The sequence below is a fragment of the Lycorma delicatula genome, chromosome 8, assembly GCF_047948215.1.
Source record: "Lycorma delicatula isolate Av1 chromosome 8, ASM4794821v1, whole genome shotgun sequence".
In the NCBI taxonomy this organism is placed as follows: domain Eukaryota; kingdom Metazoa; phylum Arthropoda; class Insecta; order Hemiptera; family Fulgoridae; genus Lycorma; species Lycorma delicatula.
Genome location: NC_134462.1, coordinates 111,650,896 through 111,668,318, shown reverse-complemented (window position 1 = coordinate 111,668,318; position 17,423 = coordinate 111,650,896). Strand labels below are relative to the sequence as shown.

The 17,423-nt window shown below is 28.9% G+C and overlaps 2 protein-coding genes across 3 annotated transcripts in view; one reads left to right on the top strand and one right to left on the bottom strand.

Moving 5' to 3' along the window:
* Positions 1 to 1,906: 1,906 nt before the first annotated feature.
* On the bottom strand, positions 1,907 to 11,957 carry RpL14 (ribosomal protein L14). The gene is made up of 4 exons (XM_075373044.1): positions 11,814 to 11,957; positions 7,567 to 7,668; positions 2,816 to 3,010; positions 1,907 to 2,152 (listed from the first exon to the last, which is right to left on the bottom strand). Exons 1-4 carry the CDS (start codon positions 11,814 to 11,816, stop codon positions 1,946 to 1,948), a joined length of 507 nt encoding a protein of 168 aa, XP_075229159.1. The 5' UTR covers positions 11,817 to 11,957; the 3' UTR covers positions 1,907 to 1,945.
* A 271-nt stretch (positions 11,958 to 12,228) lies between these two features.
* okr (DNA repair and recombination protein RAD54-like okr) overlaps positions 12,229 to 17,423 on the top strand; it is a 32,776-nt gene continuing 27,581 nt past the window's right edge. For both annotated transcript variants that reach the window (XM_075372884.1, XM_075372883.1), the window contains exons 1-4: positions 12,229 to 12,561; positions 13,694 to 13,894; positions 16,068 to 16,270; positions 17,160 to 17,229. In XM_075372884.1, the coding sequence (XP_075228999.1) occupies positions 12,559 to 12,561; positions 13,694 to 13,894; positions 16,068 to 16,270; positions 17,160 to 17,229 (477 nt within the window). In that variant the 5' untranslated portion in view covers positions 12,229 to 12,558. The remainder of the gene's footprint in view (positions 12,562 to 13,693; positions 13,895 to 16,067; positions 16,271 to 17,159; positions 17,230 to 17,423) is intronic.

Genomic DNA, 17,423 nt, shown 5'->3' with positions numbered 1-17,423 from the left:
TGAGTTCAGTATAATAAATGCATTCCGAGAGCTTCAAATTGATTCTATAAGTAAACAGACAAAAATCAAAATAAAACTGTAATTTATTGCCGTGTCGTGTATTATTTTTTTTATTTATTTTCATAATTATCATGAAAATAAATATTTCAAGTAATCCAAAGATATAAAAACAAATTCTACAACAAAAAAATTCATAATCATACATTAAAACAATGGTTCACATAGGTTTATGACCACAGCATTTCAATCAAAAGGACATTAAAACTGTGCAGGTTACGAAAGCAGAAACTTGATTGGAAGTGGCAATGTATGGTAGAGGGGATAGTGTTCAAGGACCGAGTAGAAGCAGGAACTCATTTGCCTTGCATTTATGTAGGACCTGTGTACATTATTACCAGCGTTTATAATCAGTATTCTTCAATACAATTTTTTTTTGTTATAAACAGTTTTTTCAAAACTAATTTTCTTTCGATAATGGAATTTTTAAATACTTAATCTTCGTAATGGCTAATACAAGATGCAATCATAGATTGGGAAGAGGGAATACCTCTAGAAAGTCAAAGTAAATATATAATAACGAATTTTGTACGATGGTATTTGCAGAAATTCAAACTCACGTATTAGACCTTTGTGGAGAATCTGTTCACATTGTGCATAAAGTGATAACAGAATCAAATAAACTGGGAGAAAATGAGAATTTTAATTGCCAGGAAAAATTCTTCATAGAATGAAAATGAAAGAAAGTTAACATGGACAACTTCCAGAGATGCGTGTTACGAAATATCATATACAATTTTCATACACAACAAACACTGAAAAAATTATTAGTTTCAAAAACTTAACACCCAGATTTGCAGATGAATTATATAATCAGGAAACTTTTAAGGAAAATTCTGAGTATGGGTTTTAGATGGAAAAAAACTGAAAATAACAGGAAAATTTTAGTAGAAAAAATAAGATATACATATTAAACGAGTAAATTATTTTTTTTAACTTTTTTTAATTATTATATTTTTATTAACGAATATTAACTTTTTTGTTGATGATACTGATAGCGATTTCGAATTATCTAGTGACAGTGGGGCTGAAGAAGATGATGAAATAATCACAAGCAATAGTGATGGGGATTCAGAAGAAGATGAGGCATACAGAAACATCATTGAACCGGAAGATAATGTTCCTCTTCCACATCAATTTTTGGAACTCCCCGGCCCAAAACATATGCCTAATCCAGGTTCCACACCTATAATTTATTTGAACTGATGGTGAAAGAAACCAATAGATCAGCCGATCAATATTTAAATGCAAATAGAGATAGGCTGTCTGAACCGTACCGAAAAAATATTACCATTTCTGAAATGAAAGGTTTTATAGCTTGCATACTGAATTTGGGGATAATTAGAAAACCTACTCTTAAGAGTTACTGGAGTACAGTATCATCATAGGCAACTCCTTGGTTTGGTAAAATGTTTTCAGCGCCCCATTTTAGAATTATTTTGAAATTTCAAAGCATGAATGTTACAAAAAAATGGTAACACAAAATTACAAAAAAATGGTAACACAAAAATTTCAATAACTGTAAATAATATGGATTTTTAGTGAAATTTTTTTTATTTTGTTCACAAATAATTTTAGTTTTTAAATGAAAAAAAGTTGAATTTAATTTTTTAAATAATTAATCAAGGATGTAACACCATTTTGGATCGCAGCACCACAATCTACATAGTTTACTGAGTAATTACAATTTTTTTCATAATTTTATCGTGTATATTGTTATTTCTGTGGCATTTCTACCAAACATCTACTTTTTTTGAAAAACGTGCCTGAGGCTAGTAATTACAAAATAGGCTTGAGGTCGTAAGGGTTAATATATAAAGGAAACATTAATAAATAAATAAATCAAAAATTATAAGTTAAACAAAAAACCTTTATTAAAAATTACATTCTATTTCTTTCCTTCAGGTTTCTTTGCTGGCGCTTTCTTTTTTGTATCCTTTTTTACATCTTTACCAGTTTTTCGGGCATATCTCCTCTCTCTCAATTCCTTCTTTCTGCCAGCTCTCAATTTATAGAACAACTTTGTACGAGCTGCATTACGTACTTTACGAGCATGGATCAACTTAAATCGATCAAAGTCAGTCAGGTCAGCTCGCTAAAAATTAAAAAAAAACTCAATATCAACTTACAATTGAATGTTACAAAAAGTTCATGAAAATATTTAAACCAGTCATCAATTAAGGAAAGTTTTGGATAATGCTAAGCTTGAAACACTCAATGTTTAGGAAAACTGTGGCTCCTCCCTCCCAGCCTATAATTTGTTTTTTAGGGCAAAACAGAAAGGATCACCTGGGAGTCAAGGTAAGGTTAACAAAATCATACTATACAGATGAACATCCAACAAATTAATTTTTATGTAACTATGTAGAAAAAGGTTCCACCAAAAAACCTGACAAATAGATACATCTTTTCATTTCTTTCCAACAATGAAAAATCATCTTCATGGATAATGATGTTAAACATGGAAAGCAAAATAACTGTATCAACAAGATCAAAACAATCTGCATTAACACATATGGTGATTATGCTGAAAAGTTATTTAAAACAATTTCAGTAAAATAATTACTGAAAATCCTCAGTGCTGGGAGGACCTTACTTTATTACCTTTCCTTAGAGATGCAAAACTCACATATTATTAGCATAAATAGAAACTGACAATTTACAACTAAAAATCAGGTTATCAGGGAATGAATAATTATATACTAAATTTATTATTTTACTATTAATTATAATAATACAAGAGAATGAAATGCGGCACCTTTTTCTTTGCCTCAACTTTCTTTGACCAAGCACTCTCTTTCCAGCGTTCGTCAACTTTGTTATCCTTCCATGCCTTCCTTACAACTCTTGTGGAAGCTGTGTAAGGAAATTTAATACGGAATTTTGTCAAATGAATTTGATTTAATCTGATTTGTCCACGGGATACACCAGTTTCAGGTCCATCTATAAGTGCCTGCAAATAAATTATACAAAATTATTTTTTTCCAAAATGATTAGGAATGTAGAACATAAGCTGAGTAACTTGTCCACTCATCTCTTCCCTTTGACTAGACCCATTTCAAGGCCTACCAGAAGATACCCTTATATGAACAATAATGCTGAAGTTTAAGAAAATATTAATCAATCAAAAGATGTAATAAGAAATCCAATCCACTGATGATTATTGGTGAACATTATTTATTATATATATTTACAATGTTAGAGAATTCTAGTTTAATTAAAATAAATGTATACTTTTAAATAAAAGGGAGAATGTCCTTATAGCTTGATAAAGATTAATCAACGTATGTTCTGATGGATTACCAAATAGATACTGTGCAGAGTCCTAATTATAGGGTTCCCACCAAATTTAAGTTTTATTTTTATTGACTTTTCCTGATAAATCTAGTAAAATTTCCTGACTCTTATGCTGTCATTTACTCTGCAAAATATATACATTATTTTTTACAGCCTCCAACATCCCCAAAGCTGCTCAACTTGCACCTTTTTTATTATTACATTCATTTTTAAAGTTTATTTTTTTACAATATAAATTTAAAATTAGGCTATTTTTTGTGATAAATTGTTTCAGTAAATTACATTGTAATATAAAAAAAAGAAAAAACCTAAGTTTCTTGCATAAAAATGATCATGGCAAGGCAACTAAAAGTAACACAGATAAGAAATAAAAACGCAATTTTTAAAAATAACTGGCTTGTACTATTATTTTAAATATAATTTTTCAAAATAATTAGCCTACATTATTCTGCAAAGTATACAAAAAAACAGTATTTAATAACTTTGCATAAAAAGGCTAAGAAACACAAATTTTAATTAAACAAAGAATATATATGATCACAAATTAAATGAAAATTAAAATTACTGAGACTAAAAATAATACAGATAAGAAAACTAGAATGGAACACCTTTTTTGTACAGAAAATAAACATTATTAACATTTACTTAAAAAGGCATTTTGTCATTATTATTCTAAAAAATACCAAAAAATTAATAATAATATGAGATCTCATTCTATGCATATTACGTACGTATAAAACGCAGGGCAACTTTTCTTCAATATTCTTTAGGTTCCTAATGCTTTGTTTTAAAAGTTTAATTTTGGCGGCTATCTGTCTGCCAAGATTGTAGCTCTCATTTCTTTCATTTTTAGAGCAGATAACATGAGTTTTACATTTTGGTGGGCAACACACACACACACACACGCGCGCGCATGCTCGCTTGCGGAGTGAGTATCTGACCCACCAGCCTGAACACAAAATTTAGGCAAATCAAAAAATTTTGAGAAACAAATCTAAAATTATGTTTTTTTAAGGCTGCTTTCTTTGAAGGCTTACCTGCAAGGTAAAAATCTTAGGAAACATTTAATAACATTTTCATCAATTATGTGACTTGATTTCTTTTTGCCAATTTGTGGCAAAATTCCACTTGTTTTAATTAATTGTTTGGATTGATGGGCAAAATACTGACTAACACTTAACTCAATTTGAATTTTTTGAATGCTCCAGCTGCTTGATAACAAAATTAAAATAATAATTATTTCCTGGGTTGATGTAACTGTTTTCATTTTATCCTTTATTCTAATGATTAATTATTCATATTCCCTACCTAAATCGGCATAATTTTGTGGTACTAGACTGGTTTCTTCTAAGCAATTGCTTAATTTACTGGTAACTGACTCGGCTATTTTTGTAATTTTATTTTTTTAAATTGGTTTTAAATTAAATTTGGATTAATCGGTTTAGTGTGACAGCTAAATGGGTCAGAGAAACTTTTCCCATTAATATGAAAATATTTATCTAAATATTTATTTGGTTTTATGTAAAATACAGATATTTTTTCTTTCAGTACATCCACTTCTTAAGGATATCAATGTTATTTGCTGTTCAGTAAACTCTAAAATATCATGCAATACTGAAGATCTATTGTAAGTTAATTAGTGACATACTGTTTCAATGTGAATGCCAACTGAACACTCCATAATCCGTTTTTATAAAATGTAAGGGTTCTTACAATAACAATACAATTAGTATAAATAATGAACTACCAGTTACAGCTCATTTGTCTTATTCCAGTTTCTCTACAGCTAAAACAAATATTACTCTAATTAATAAAATTATAAAAAGATATCACATAAAAGAGAAGTTCACTTCTAATAAAATTACTTTATAAAACAAGGGTACATTACCTAACCACAGTATTAACATTAACAACAATGGTGGGGTAGTTATCATATACACCAAATATCATCAAAATCAAAATTAGTGATACAATGAAATTTTTGAAAATTTGTTAAATTAAAATGGAATACCTCTGAGATGAAATAAGTTAATACACTGGAAAACAATGTTATCACAAAGAATGAAAAAAATTGTCACAGCAAGTCCTATTTCAAAGCTATGCTCATTGTGTTTTTGATCTAAAGGTTGTAATTTTGGAAGAATGAGTCGATATGGCACAACATTGTCATAAGGATATTGAAGCTAATAATCAGAAAAAGTGGTTTCATTCTTCATTAGGAGAATGTACCTGGTCAAACAGCATTTTCTCTAGTCTTTAGAAGACAAATATATTAAGTGAGCTGAAGACTTGCTCCTGTCTTTGTCAATCAAATTATCGGCTGGCTGTCTGGCTTAGGCATGACGGGCAAGCAGGTTTGTTGTACTATCTAACCAGCTGAAATCACCAATTACTGATAACATGACATATCTGTATATAACATCCAAACATGTTAAAATGCTTAGACCAGAACTTTACATACTAGTTGAAGCTACACAAACTAAGATATAAGACAAATATTTTGGATCACCTTCTGGAAGCTCACTGTCACACAGCCATTCCACTACCATACCATCAGGATCTAAATCTTATTGAAATAATATGAACAAACATAAAAGGATATGTGGCCCAAAGAAATGTCACATTCAACGTTTGGATTAAGAGCATTTAGTTGACGAAGAATTTATTACAAATTTACAAGAAAGTAGTGATGAAGACAGTGATTATTCATCTACAAGTGAAGAAAATTTTAGCGACAAAGATTCAGCAACATCCTTAGAATAACAGTTTCTCCATTATGGTTAAGTCAAAATAAATATTTTTATGCTACCAGCATTTATCACTTATTATTAACATTTATAAGCATTATTGGCTATTAGCATCTACTTAGTTAAAGTGAAATAAAAACAAGGGCAATAACAGAATACATACAAATTAATTCATGGAGTTAATAATAAATTTATTTATACAGTGTGTAATAACATACAAAACATTGGAAATAAAAAGAGAAGAAATGAGCAGGCAACATGTTTTTTTGCATAACTAGTACATTAGACACAACAGCTGGCAAGAAGCAAACTTTCAGCTCACGAATTGTGTCTACATTGGAACATCCTTCATATTCATCATATTTTGCACCATATGATTTTTTTTATTTTTCCTAAAGTGAAATCTGCAATTAAAAGAAAACTTTTTAAACCAGCTGATGCAGTAAAGAAGAAAATGGCAGATGCATTAAAACCGCTGATGGAAATTTATCAGCTCCACGCATTCAACTATATAAGTGCAAATGGGAACTAAACAGAAGGGGACAACATTGGAATTATATAATCATAAATAAAGGTGAATTTCTATACAAGTACCATTATTTAATATCTCATATATTCTACATTTCTTTAAGGTTGTATTTTGACTTGTAGGTCTAAACACAGAAAAATATGTTTGCAGATCCACCAACTACATTAAGTAAAATCCGGTTTAACATGGCCCAAATTAATAAGTTTTAAAACATATTTAACCATTTTATAAGATAGTTTATAAGTAACAATTATTACACATTCACATATTAATAACACAATCTTGGTAATACATTAAATAAAGTGCTTTCAATAAACATGAAGAGGTTAATACGTAAGTTAAAGCAGCAAAACAGCAATTATCACCACACATTGAGCACAATATTCACTTTGGCTGACCATAACTTTTCAAGATTTTATGCGCAGCATTCATACAAAATGTACAATAAAACATTTGCTAAATGTACATTAGTACATTTACTTAATCAATTAATAGTCAACTCAGATTAATAGTTTTTATTTAGGGTAGTTTCAGAAAACAAATCTCTTCATAGTAGAAAAGTGCAAGATATAAATATGTTAACAGTTCAGTCGTTAAATTTACAATACTAAGCAAATACTTTTGATTTTAATGTTCAATTTGAAAAGTTAGAAGTTTTATTTATCTTGATGTTACCAAAATCACTTATTTTTAAATTAAAGACTAAACATTAACATGACATTATTAAAAATAACTGTAATTTTTTGCACCATTATCTCATAGAAACTATTCTCATTATATGCTTTTTTACCTTAAACAATTCAAAAGACTAACAAAACAATATATGCATAAGTATGAATACATATTATATTCTAAAATAGGACATAGGATTTACATGCTATACAAATTTGGAGGTATAATAGCAACAATATACGTATCAAAAAAATATGCACATACCTTGGTCTGATTAATGACATCTACTATAGCACACAGTTTACCTTTATCTGGACCATCGGCTACATACGCCACACGGCCTGTTTCAACAAACCTTTTGAAAGGCTGAAAAAAAAAAAACAAAATCAGTCAATTGTAATGTTTCAATCTTTAAAAACCTACCAGTTAGATATATAATATTGATTGCAACTTTAAACCAGCCATACTTTAAGGGAGGTAGGACCAACTGACCATTCCTACCAATGGAGTTAGCCAGAACTACAATCTCCCGATAATAACATTCTTTATTAATACTTAAAAAACAAATTAATGGTGCACAAATAAAAAACATATACAAAATATTTTTCTGTCATGTTAATACAGTAAGGCATCTTACATTAAGGCAAGAATGTCATACATTCCTCTACTAGTCAACAATGTCACACTTTACATATTATAAAACACAACTTTTTCAAACTCAAAAAAACCTAAATAGGCAATAAGAGATCTTACAGGAGATTAAAAAGAAGAAAATCCACTTCTAACAAAATTCCCACACAATACTTCTTCCAAGTCATAGGATACACCACAAACACTCCTAATAACAAGAAATCACATAATTCCAACAAACACAATTAAAAAGCACACAAATATAGTAACAAAAGAATTGGACTTTGAAATCATGAAATCAAAACAAGCACGCACACACACACACGCATAGAGCGGGGGTCAAGAATGGGAGGAGGAGGCGATGGTGAGGGGTTCGGGAGAGAGTAAGGTGAGAGAAGACAGTGTTGAATAGTGATGGAGGGATGACGATGAGAGGGGTAGGGAAAGATAACATGTTAAGATATAGTAGGATAACATAAAGGGTAGTGAGTGGGAGTGAATAAGGGGATGGATGAGGGAGAGTGGTAGAGGGGCAAAGGGAGAGAACATGTAAAATGCAGATATTGACTTTACACAGGACATAAATCCCATCACTCTACTCTTGAACAATATGAAATTTACCAATAAATAAATTTTGGAGGAATATTAAAAAAAAATAATAATAAACTGAATGCAGAACAAACATTTTGTCCTATGTCAGCTCAACAAATTTTATTAAATTTTACTAATTATAATTCATACAACAAATTAATCAGCATAATATAGTTTACAAAATTACAAACAAATTAATACAGGTATAAATTAAATCTCACTTTATCTACAATAATAGATAACAGATATAATTCAAGCTTTATTTTTAAAAAAAACTTTTACAACTAAATGTTCTGGTTTGTCTGCTGTAGAAAAAAAATATTTAAAATTAATAAAATCATTGACTATCAAAGTTAAAATAACAAAAATTTAAATATGAAATAGATCTTTTAAAAAATAATTAAATTCCACTTCCTTTCCTTTTTCCTGTTTAGCCTCCAAGAATTACAGTCAGGTACTACTTCAGAGGATGATATATGTTTGAGTGTAATCTTGTACAGTCTCAAGTCTACCATTTCTGAGATGCGTGGTTAACTGAAACCCAACCACCAAAGAACACCAGTATCCACAATCTAGTATTGTATTCAAATCAGTATAAAAGTAACTGCATTTACTAGGACTTGAACCCTGGAACTTTCGACTTCCATATTAGCTGATTTGCGAAGACGCATTCACTGCTAGACCAACCCAGCTGGTTAGATTCCACTTCCCTAAGCAAGATAATGTATACTAGCATTTCTTGAAATGGCCAAATAAATCCTTGATCAGAACAGGACCACAAAATCAATGAATAAAGCATGCAACCAAACAAGTTCAAATGAAACCTTGCAAGTATTATTTGAAAAATATTTAATATCATCATTTACCAGTTGAGTTAAAGTTGCCAAAATGGCAAATCGTTCTGTCACAAAACTGTACAACAGATATAAATGTTTTCATTCCTGTACAAGTTATATCTCTGTAGTTAGGGCTGAATATCATTCTGTCACTCCCACGTGCAAGTACAATTATTGTTTTATGTGTACAGTAACATACTCTAAGCTATCACTTGTCTGACGCTGTGGCATGCTGATGATAAGTAAATAAAAATTTTGTTGAGTTTGTTACTGATGTTTAATAATAATAATATCATTCATAATGCTTCACAACATTATTCAGTTCAGTGAAAGAAAACATTTCAGTCTGTGTTGTTGTGTTACTCCATACGGAACAATACAGTTTTATAGTTCACTTTTGGAACAATACAATCTTATAGTTCATTTTTATTTAAGTTTTATTCAGTGTTATTTTTATTAATTTTAATTTACCCGAGGTTTTGTGGCAATCGGGTTTTAAAAAAAGTGATTTTGTCATGAAATAAACCAGGAAAATCCTTAAGTAGCACAAAAAAAAAAAATAATCAGAAACGTATACATAACCTTAAAATAAGAAAATCCTGTAACTGAAGTCAGAGAGCAAGTAGTGCATTAGTGGAAGAACAATTTGTAACAAAACTAATAGTAAACATAGCCCTAAAAAAATTTGAAACAATTTTAAAATCAATGAATTTTCATTTCATGTCAAGAAAAAAATAATTCATTACTGATTGAATGCAAACATATTATTTCATGGTATGGGAGATATTTGAGAGAAATTTAAGCTTTTTCATGACAATAATACGAGAATTTATTATTTATATGAAACTTAGGTTAATGTGAGACATGTATGAGTAGAAAAAGAAATAAAGAGGGCACAAGACACTTTTATGAAAGGTTTGTCAACTGAGGGGAAATCCCCTGCTAGAAAAAATAACCAATTAATAGTAACAAATGTTATTAGTGAAAATGGATTTTTGAATGGTGATTTATGAATATTTGAATCCAGATTTCATACCTTAGGCTAAAAACTGAAAAAATTCCAAACCCTTCAATCTGAAAATCAGGAATTGCAGAATGGTTTACACCTAAGACATGTTAAAAATAAAACTTACATTAGTGAAATCAGGTAAACAAAAATGTATTAAGTTGAAATAGCAAAATTAAAAAATTGTGTTGTGTTGTCTTCCTCCATACCATTGCAATTTTAACCAGACAGAATTGACTTGAGCTCAAGTCAAAGGCTTGGACCTTTGGGAGTAACAACATTTCAGTTAAGTGATGTAAAAAATCTATTGATACGTGTTAATAAGAGTAGATACAAATACTTGGAAAAATTGTGTTCAACATGTAATTAATGAAGATAAAAGCACGGGAAGTGGAGAGTTTGTGTGAAAATATTGAAGAAATTGTGAAAAACTTTGGAAACTATGACAATAGTTCAACACAGCAGATTATAAGGTATTGAGGAAACACATTGAGGTAACAAATATTTTCTGTTTTACTTGATGAAAGTTTAACATAGAGGTAACATACTTTCTTAAAATGTTTATTTTTAAGGTAAAAATATAATCTTATCGCAATTGTCTAATTTTTTCATTACAAATTATTTTTGCTTCATTTTTATGTTACAAATAAACAAAAGTATTTTTCTTGGATGGATTGCATTAGATTAAAATCACCATTCTGTTATGTTTTGCTGCATGGTTTCGTGAGACAAGGTTAAGCTATTTACATGACTCAAATTGCACCACTGTAATCAAAAATGATTTACTGCTGTGTGTAGCAAGCACTCTCTATGCCACGTTATACAACCTGCAGTTGTTTAAACAATTTTTTTTAAACAGATATGTTTCAAACATTTGTACAGATATTTACATATTTTTAACACAGTTTTAATTCATTATGATAAAAATAAGGAAAATGTTTTTTCTTCAGATGGATTGCACTAAATTAACTTAAAATCGTCATACTAGTTTGCTGCACGCTTTCGTGAAACAAATTATAATAGCAATACGAATAAAAGTGATGTGAATCTATACATTATAATCTACAGTGTGATGCATACAAATGGGGATAAATAACTGAATGGTACCATTCACCAACACACCAATATTTGTAAGTCTGAATAATAAACTTCACAACTTTATTACTAAAAGTCTTATTACCTTCTGCTTAATGTAATTTTACTATTATCAGAAAAATCCAAAAACATCTAACAAAAACCCGTCATCAATTAAAAACGGAGAACGAACTATAGGTTATGTTATGTCAACCCATGTGGCATTAACAAACTCGAACTTCAAATAATTTTATTGTGATAAGAAACATAGGAAAAATTACAAAGCTAATAATCGATCTGATTCCCTAAATATATAAATGTAAGAAGTACTGATTAACAAATACGATACGTAAGATGTTAAAAATACCACTCACCATCTTCTATATCCACTTCTAAGCGGAAGCTCAAAAAGGCACATTCCCAGTCATCAGTTTCCTTCAGCAACATAGAGAATATAAATAATAAGCCCAGTATACTGAGTGATATTAACTTCGGGAAAATTTTACTCCTTCTAAGTTCGTTTTGAAATCATCAGTGTTTTAATAAAAGTTTTTCCATATAATCAGCGCATCCATCAATTAAAAATGTTTATATACCATGGATGTATTTATTCGTGAGAATATAAAAATTATAGTTTCAGAGTATTTTCTTTGAAGAAAGAATTAGTTCACCCTTCTAAAAATATATACATATGTGTTAAAACAATATATATATATTGTTTTAACATATATATATATATATATATATATATATATATATATATATATGTGTGTGTGTGTGTGTGTGAGTGCGTGCCTCATAAAGTGCGGTAAAGCTTACTATGATGAATGCAATTTTTTTAGGATATATTATCCCAGTTCTTGATAATTGAAAAAAGAAAACAACCACAATAAAGGTGAAAACACTTTTAATAGTTTATTGCCTCGACTAGCGCATTGATAAAATTTGTTGTAGTTTTCTAATTTCTAAACTGTCACTTTTTAGCGGGAATCTAGTATTACTGTTTGATGAAGTGATATACGTCAGTTACGATATCGTTGTGTTAGTACTTTAGTATAAACAGTCGGAATTTTATCTTTGGTGATATGATAAAGTGTGTTAAGAATACCTTATTTTACCATGGTGCGTTTTTTTTCAGTGCTATTTTCATTATATCCTTAAATTATTCTTTCAGTATTCCATAACCTTATTTGTGATCAATTTAGAATCGGCCAACTTAAAGTTAATTGTTTATGATTATCGAAAAGCTGTGTTTTAACTAATTAATTTTTTTTTAATTTCATATTATAATTTTTTTACTGCTGAGGAACATAATAAAGATGCTGTGCATCCCTGATGGGTTCCATCACAGTTATTGAACAAGTTTTAACTATTAAGTTAGATGACTGAAATATTACTTGAAGTAAAAGGTATACAATCATATTAATCCAAACAAGTTAATCTTTCATTTATGCTTTCCTTCTGTAAAGAATAGAGTCTCTTTGCAATAACTGTATTGTGTACTGCAGTATTTATAATAGACTACTTGTTATTCAGTGATCTAATATCTATTAACGTGGTGAAATCATCCTGTTCTCTTCTGAAGTGTTTATTATTTAAAATATTAAGACTCACTTGTAAAATAACAATAAATTTTCAAAAGTACAAATCATGAATAGACAACCGTAATGTTATAAAATTTATACACTAATTTTAGCGTATAATAACATTTAATTAATATTCCTAATGCAGATCAAAACCAATGTTAAATTGTTTCCCAACTATTTTAATTCGTCACCTGTTGTGGCATTGATGATAAAACTGGATCACAGTCAAAAACATCTTATAGAAAAAAATTTACAGTTATTTAGAAAATGTGTTGTGATTTTTATTATTTTACAATATTTTTCCCTGCAATTATAAAATTGTTTTTTTGTCAGATCCTGAATAAGCATTTCTGTAGATGGATAGTTTTGTTTGTTATGTATACCTTGATCTGTACCAAATTTTTAATTAGAATGCATTAGTGTTTAAGTTGTACATATTAACTCATTATGCAAAGTGCCCTTGTTTCATTAGTTATTTACTACTCTCTGAAAATTGTTTTACTTCCTGAATGTAATATTCTGGTGTGTGAATAAGTTTATTCTTTAGGTTAATAATTAAGATCTACACAGATTAAATATGTAGCATGTTATTTTAGGATTCAGTTTAAAGAAAAATATTTTTTAACTTAAAAATGATATTGCATTTTAAAATTATTTTTAATAAACAGAGACGAAGCCTTGCACCCAGTCAAGTTGTGAAACGAGTTCATTTGGATGATAGTGATGATGAAATCTGTTCAGTTACAATCAAAGCTAAAGGCAAAGGAAAAAAGCAGATTAATAATGGCCTTAAAATTCAACATTCAGTGGAAGTTCTTAGTGGAATTGAAAATATTAATGATAATCGTTTAGAAAAAATATCAGATCATGTAAGTTATTATTTTTTTAATCCGTTTTGATTTTTTTCTGATTAAGTATTACTACAAAGTTAGTGAAACATAAATTTTTCTTGCTAAAATAACAAAGAGATTTATTCTTGATTGTGAACCTAATTTTGAGTTTTTTTAGTTCTTTGTTGTTTTATTTTAAAGTGATATCTAATATAATTTGGTACTAAATGGCAACACCAAACTGTTTGCAAATGAACTAAAAAATATGCAACCCATGTAAAAAAAAAATAAAAATAATGCATTTAATAAATTATTGAAATAATTGTTATTATGAAGTGTTAAATCATATTAAAATAATCATGTTGATGTGTCACCACATTTATCATCCTTTTAATAATTATTGCACTGATGTAGGCCATTTGGTTTTAAGTGTTCTGTTTCAGTTGTTCAAATGAATGAGGCCTTTACTAATCCAGAGAAAAAAATCTAGAAGAAGTAAATCTAGCAATCTTGGTAGTCTTAGTCTGAGAAATGATTTTTTTTTCCTAAAATACTCGTGCAGCATAAACTTTTGTTATTCATTTACTATAATGTTGCAGCAGCTAGCAGGAATTTTATCTTTAACAGTAATAATGAACTGAATTATTATCTGTTGATTTGTTGCAGGTGATTTATTTATGTGAAAAAAGAATAGCCAAACTATTCTCTTTTACGTGATTATACGTTAAACTCTTACTTTCTCTGATAATGGTGGAGTCAATAGATAAGGTCTATCGTATTTCTTACGAAAAAGAAATCTCAGAAACATATTTTACACCCTTTCAACATTGACCACGTTTTGCTGGTTCCAAACCACAACTCTATTCTCAAATAAGTTTTACATCAATGAATTATAAATATGTAAAAAAACAGTCTCACATTTTAACTGTGACCATATTCTGGAAATGAAGTGTAACATCCTGAAATAACATATCAGAAATAAAATCTATGTGAATAAACTTTTCAATCAATCAGACATACACCAAATCTTTATCTGAAGGAAAATTTCTTAATTCCATGTTGATAGAGATTTGGATCTGTTTATTATATGAAGTTCATATTATTACAGATACTGACATTAATAATAAATTGGTCAATATATAGCAATTGTTATTCTTTAGTCTTAATTTCTATAAATATCTTCACACTGTCTACAAATGTAAAGCAGTGAGATTCAGTTTCTTAGAACATCTAAGCTCTTTTTATTATAATTGAATTAGCACCATGAAAATAGGCTATTTTTTACATGTTCAAGCAGCTCTTAAAATAATCAAATCCTTCACTAGTTCAAAAATTCTAAATTTTTGCAGAAGGATATTATGATTGACAATATTACACTTTGTTTATGAATGATATGTCTAATAAGGTCGTGTGTTTTTTTGAAACTAGGTTCATTAATATATATTTCACCATTATTTAATGTAGTGTGTTTCACAACCAATCAGAAAGTCTTTAAAGCATCCCTAAATTTAAAATAGTGTTAAGCACAGATATCTAACTGAATCCGGAATTTTTTTTTGGCAATGCATCCCGCATAGTATTACACAATAACCTACATGTTGGAATTTTCTATGGAGTGGTGGCTTTAGTGTTATCATAATGTAAACATTAATTTTAAAAACTGAAACGGTGGGTACCAAGTTTCTGCATGTTTTGATTACTTAGAAATTTTTAATGGCCAGAAAATCTCCCAGTTTAAATGTAATTTAGTATTTTTAGATTGTTCTCAAGAAAGCCATTTAGTCTTGGTTAATAACCATGACATGACAACAACCAGCATTGTCAAAATATTCCTATAAGACCTCTGTGGTAATTCTGTGTAACAAGGATTTAGTTGCAGACCATTTTGGGTAATTATTGTACTTATGCTCTGAAATATCCCAGGAAGGATACTTCTGATACTACTTTTGCAGATACAGACTAGGATAGAATTCATCAGTAGCTGATTCCATAGTTAAAAACAGCAGCACAAGTGTGTCACTGAAGATTGCAACACAAAAGAGATTGTAAGTGTAATTACATATGTTAAAAAAATGTTTTAAATAAATTTTGTTTAGTTCCTCATAAAACACACTTGTTTTAAATAAATATACATTAGCAGAGTAGTAATTGTATTTTTTGTAATTCTTTATTACATTGAGGGATTAAATAAAAATAATTGTTTTTATTTCAGGAGGCTTTGGTGAGACAGATATTACTGAGACCATTTAAGGTTCCTATTCCTAACTATCAAGGTGGCTCCAGTTATGGTTCAAAGGCATTGGGCACAGGCAGAAGATTAGTTCGCCAAGCTCTTCATGATCCTAGCGAACCTTCAGCTTTAATATTATACACACCACCACAAATTAGCGAGCATGAAAAGTTAAAATTACCAAAGTGAATATCTGCTGACTCATTAAATTTTAACCCTTTTTGTTTTGTCTCTATAGAACCAGTAATTTTTGAAAATTAGTCCCTTGTTTAATTTTACGTAAAAATATGTGATATCTTCAATTTTTTTGAAGTTTTACACAATTCATTAAAAATATGAAAATGAAAACATGAAATTTACCTGATTAACCTAAAATACCATCAACTGTAATATTTTTAGCTGTTTTTTTTTTTTTTTTTTTTTTTTAGTAGTTAATGTTATTTATCTGAGGTAATTTGGTGCTACCTTCATTTAGTCTTCCAATTACTGCGTTGTTATATTAAATTATAAGATAAACACAGTTAGCATATAAATGATTATTTAAAACCCATTGTATGCAATGGTGTCAAGGTACTATGCTCTTTCCTTTCTTTTATCCATTTCAAATTATTTCAGTTTGTTTCATTCCACATTTCTTCTCTGCATCAATCTTCTTACATTATTCTTTCATCTAATTACTATTATTTATCAATAACCTTTGTAGATTCTATATAGCAAAACTCATTGAATTCGGTTCATTTGAGGACTAAAAGAAATTTATCCTGTGGGAGTGAAAGAAATGCTTGCTTTGTCTTTTATGTTTTAAAGCGTTACTCTTTTTTTTTTCATATTTCATGTATATACTTGTAATGGAAACTTTCAATCAGCTATCAATTAATCACACTATTTGAATCTGATTGGTCATTGTATAAAAAAAATAACATGCACACTATCGATCATATTTTATTATACAGATATAAATTAATGATTTATATTGTGACTTATTAGCATAAATATTTATAAAATTTATACAAATGTCGCATTTTTTCTTTTTATTATTTTTGTTTTTAATACCACTGTATCTGTTCTATTTAGAGATAAACAGCTAGTTCATGTCGTGGTGGATCCTTTATTATCTAATGTACTACGACCTCACCAGAGAGAGGTAATATTTTATTTATTCATTTTTTCTTTTAATTTTTGTTATTTGATTAGTTTTGTTTTTCCTTACGCTGTGACATTTTAGTTAATATTTGGTATAACACCATTTTATATGTGATTTCTTTCAAATGAAGTAGAAATGGTCATTTCAGAAATAGAAATAAATAATTTTAAATAGATGAAATTTATATTTGAATA

What these genes read in the sequence shown, in the direction of transcription:
- RpL14 (XM_075373044.1), bottom strand. An exon ending in ATGTCATTAATCAGACCAAG is followed by an intron (nt 3,011 to 7,566) that starts GTATGTGCATAT and finishes ATTTATTTGCAG; the next exon opens with GCACTTATAGATGGACCTGA. An exon ending in AAGTTGAGGCAAAGAAAAAG is followed by an intron (nt 2,153 to 2,815) that starts GTGCCGCATTTC and finishes TTTAATTTTTAG; the next exon opens with CGAGCTGACCTGACTGACTT.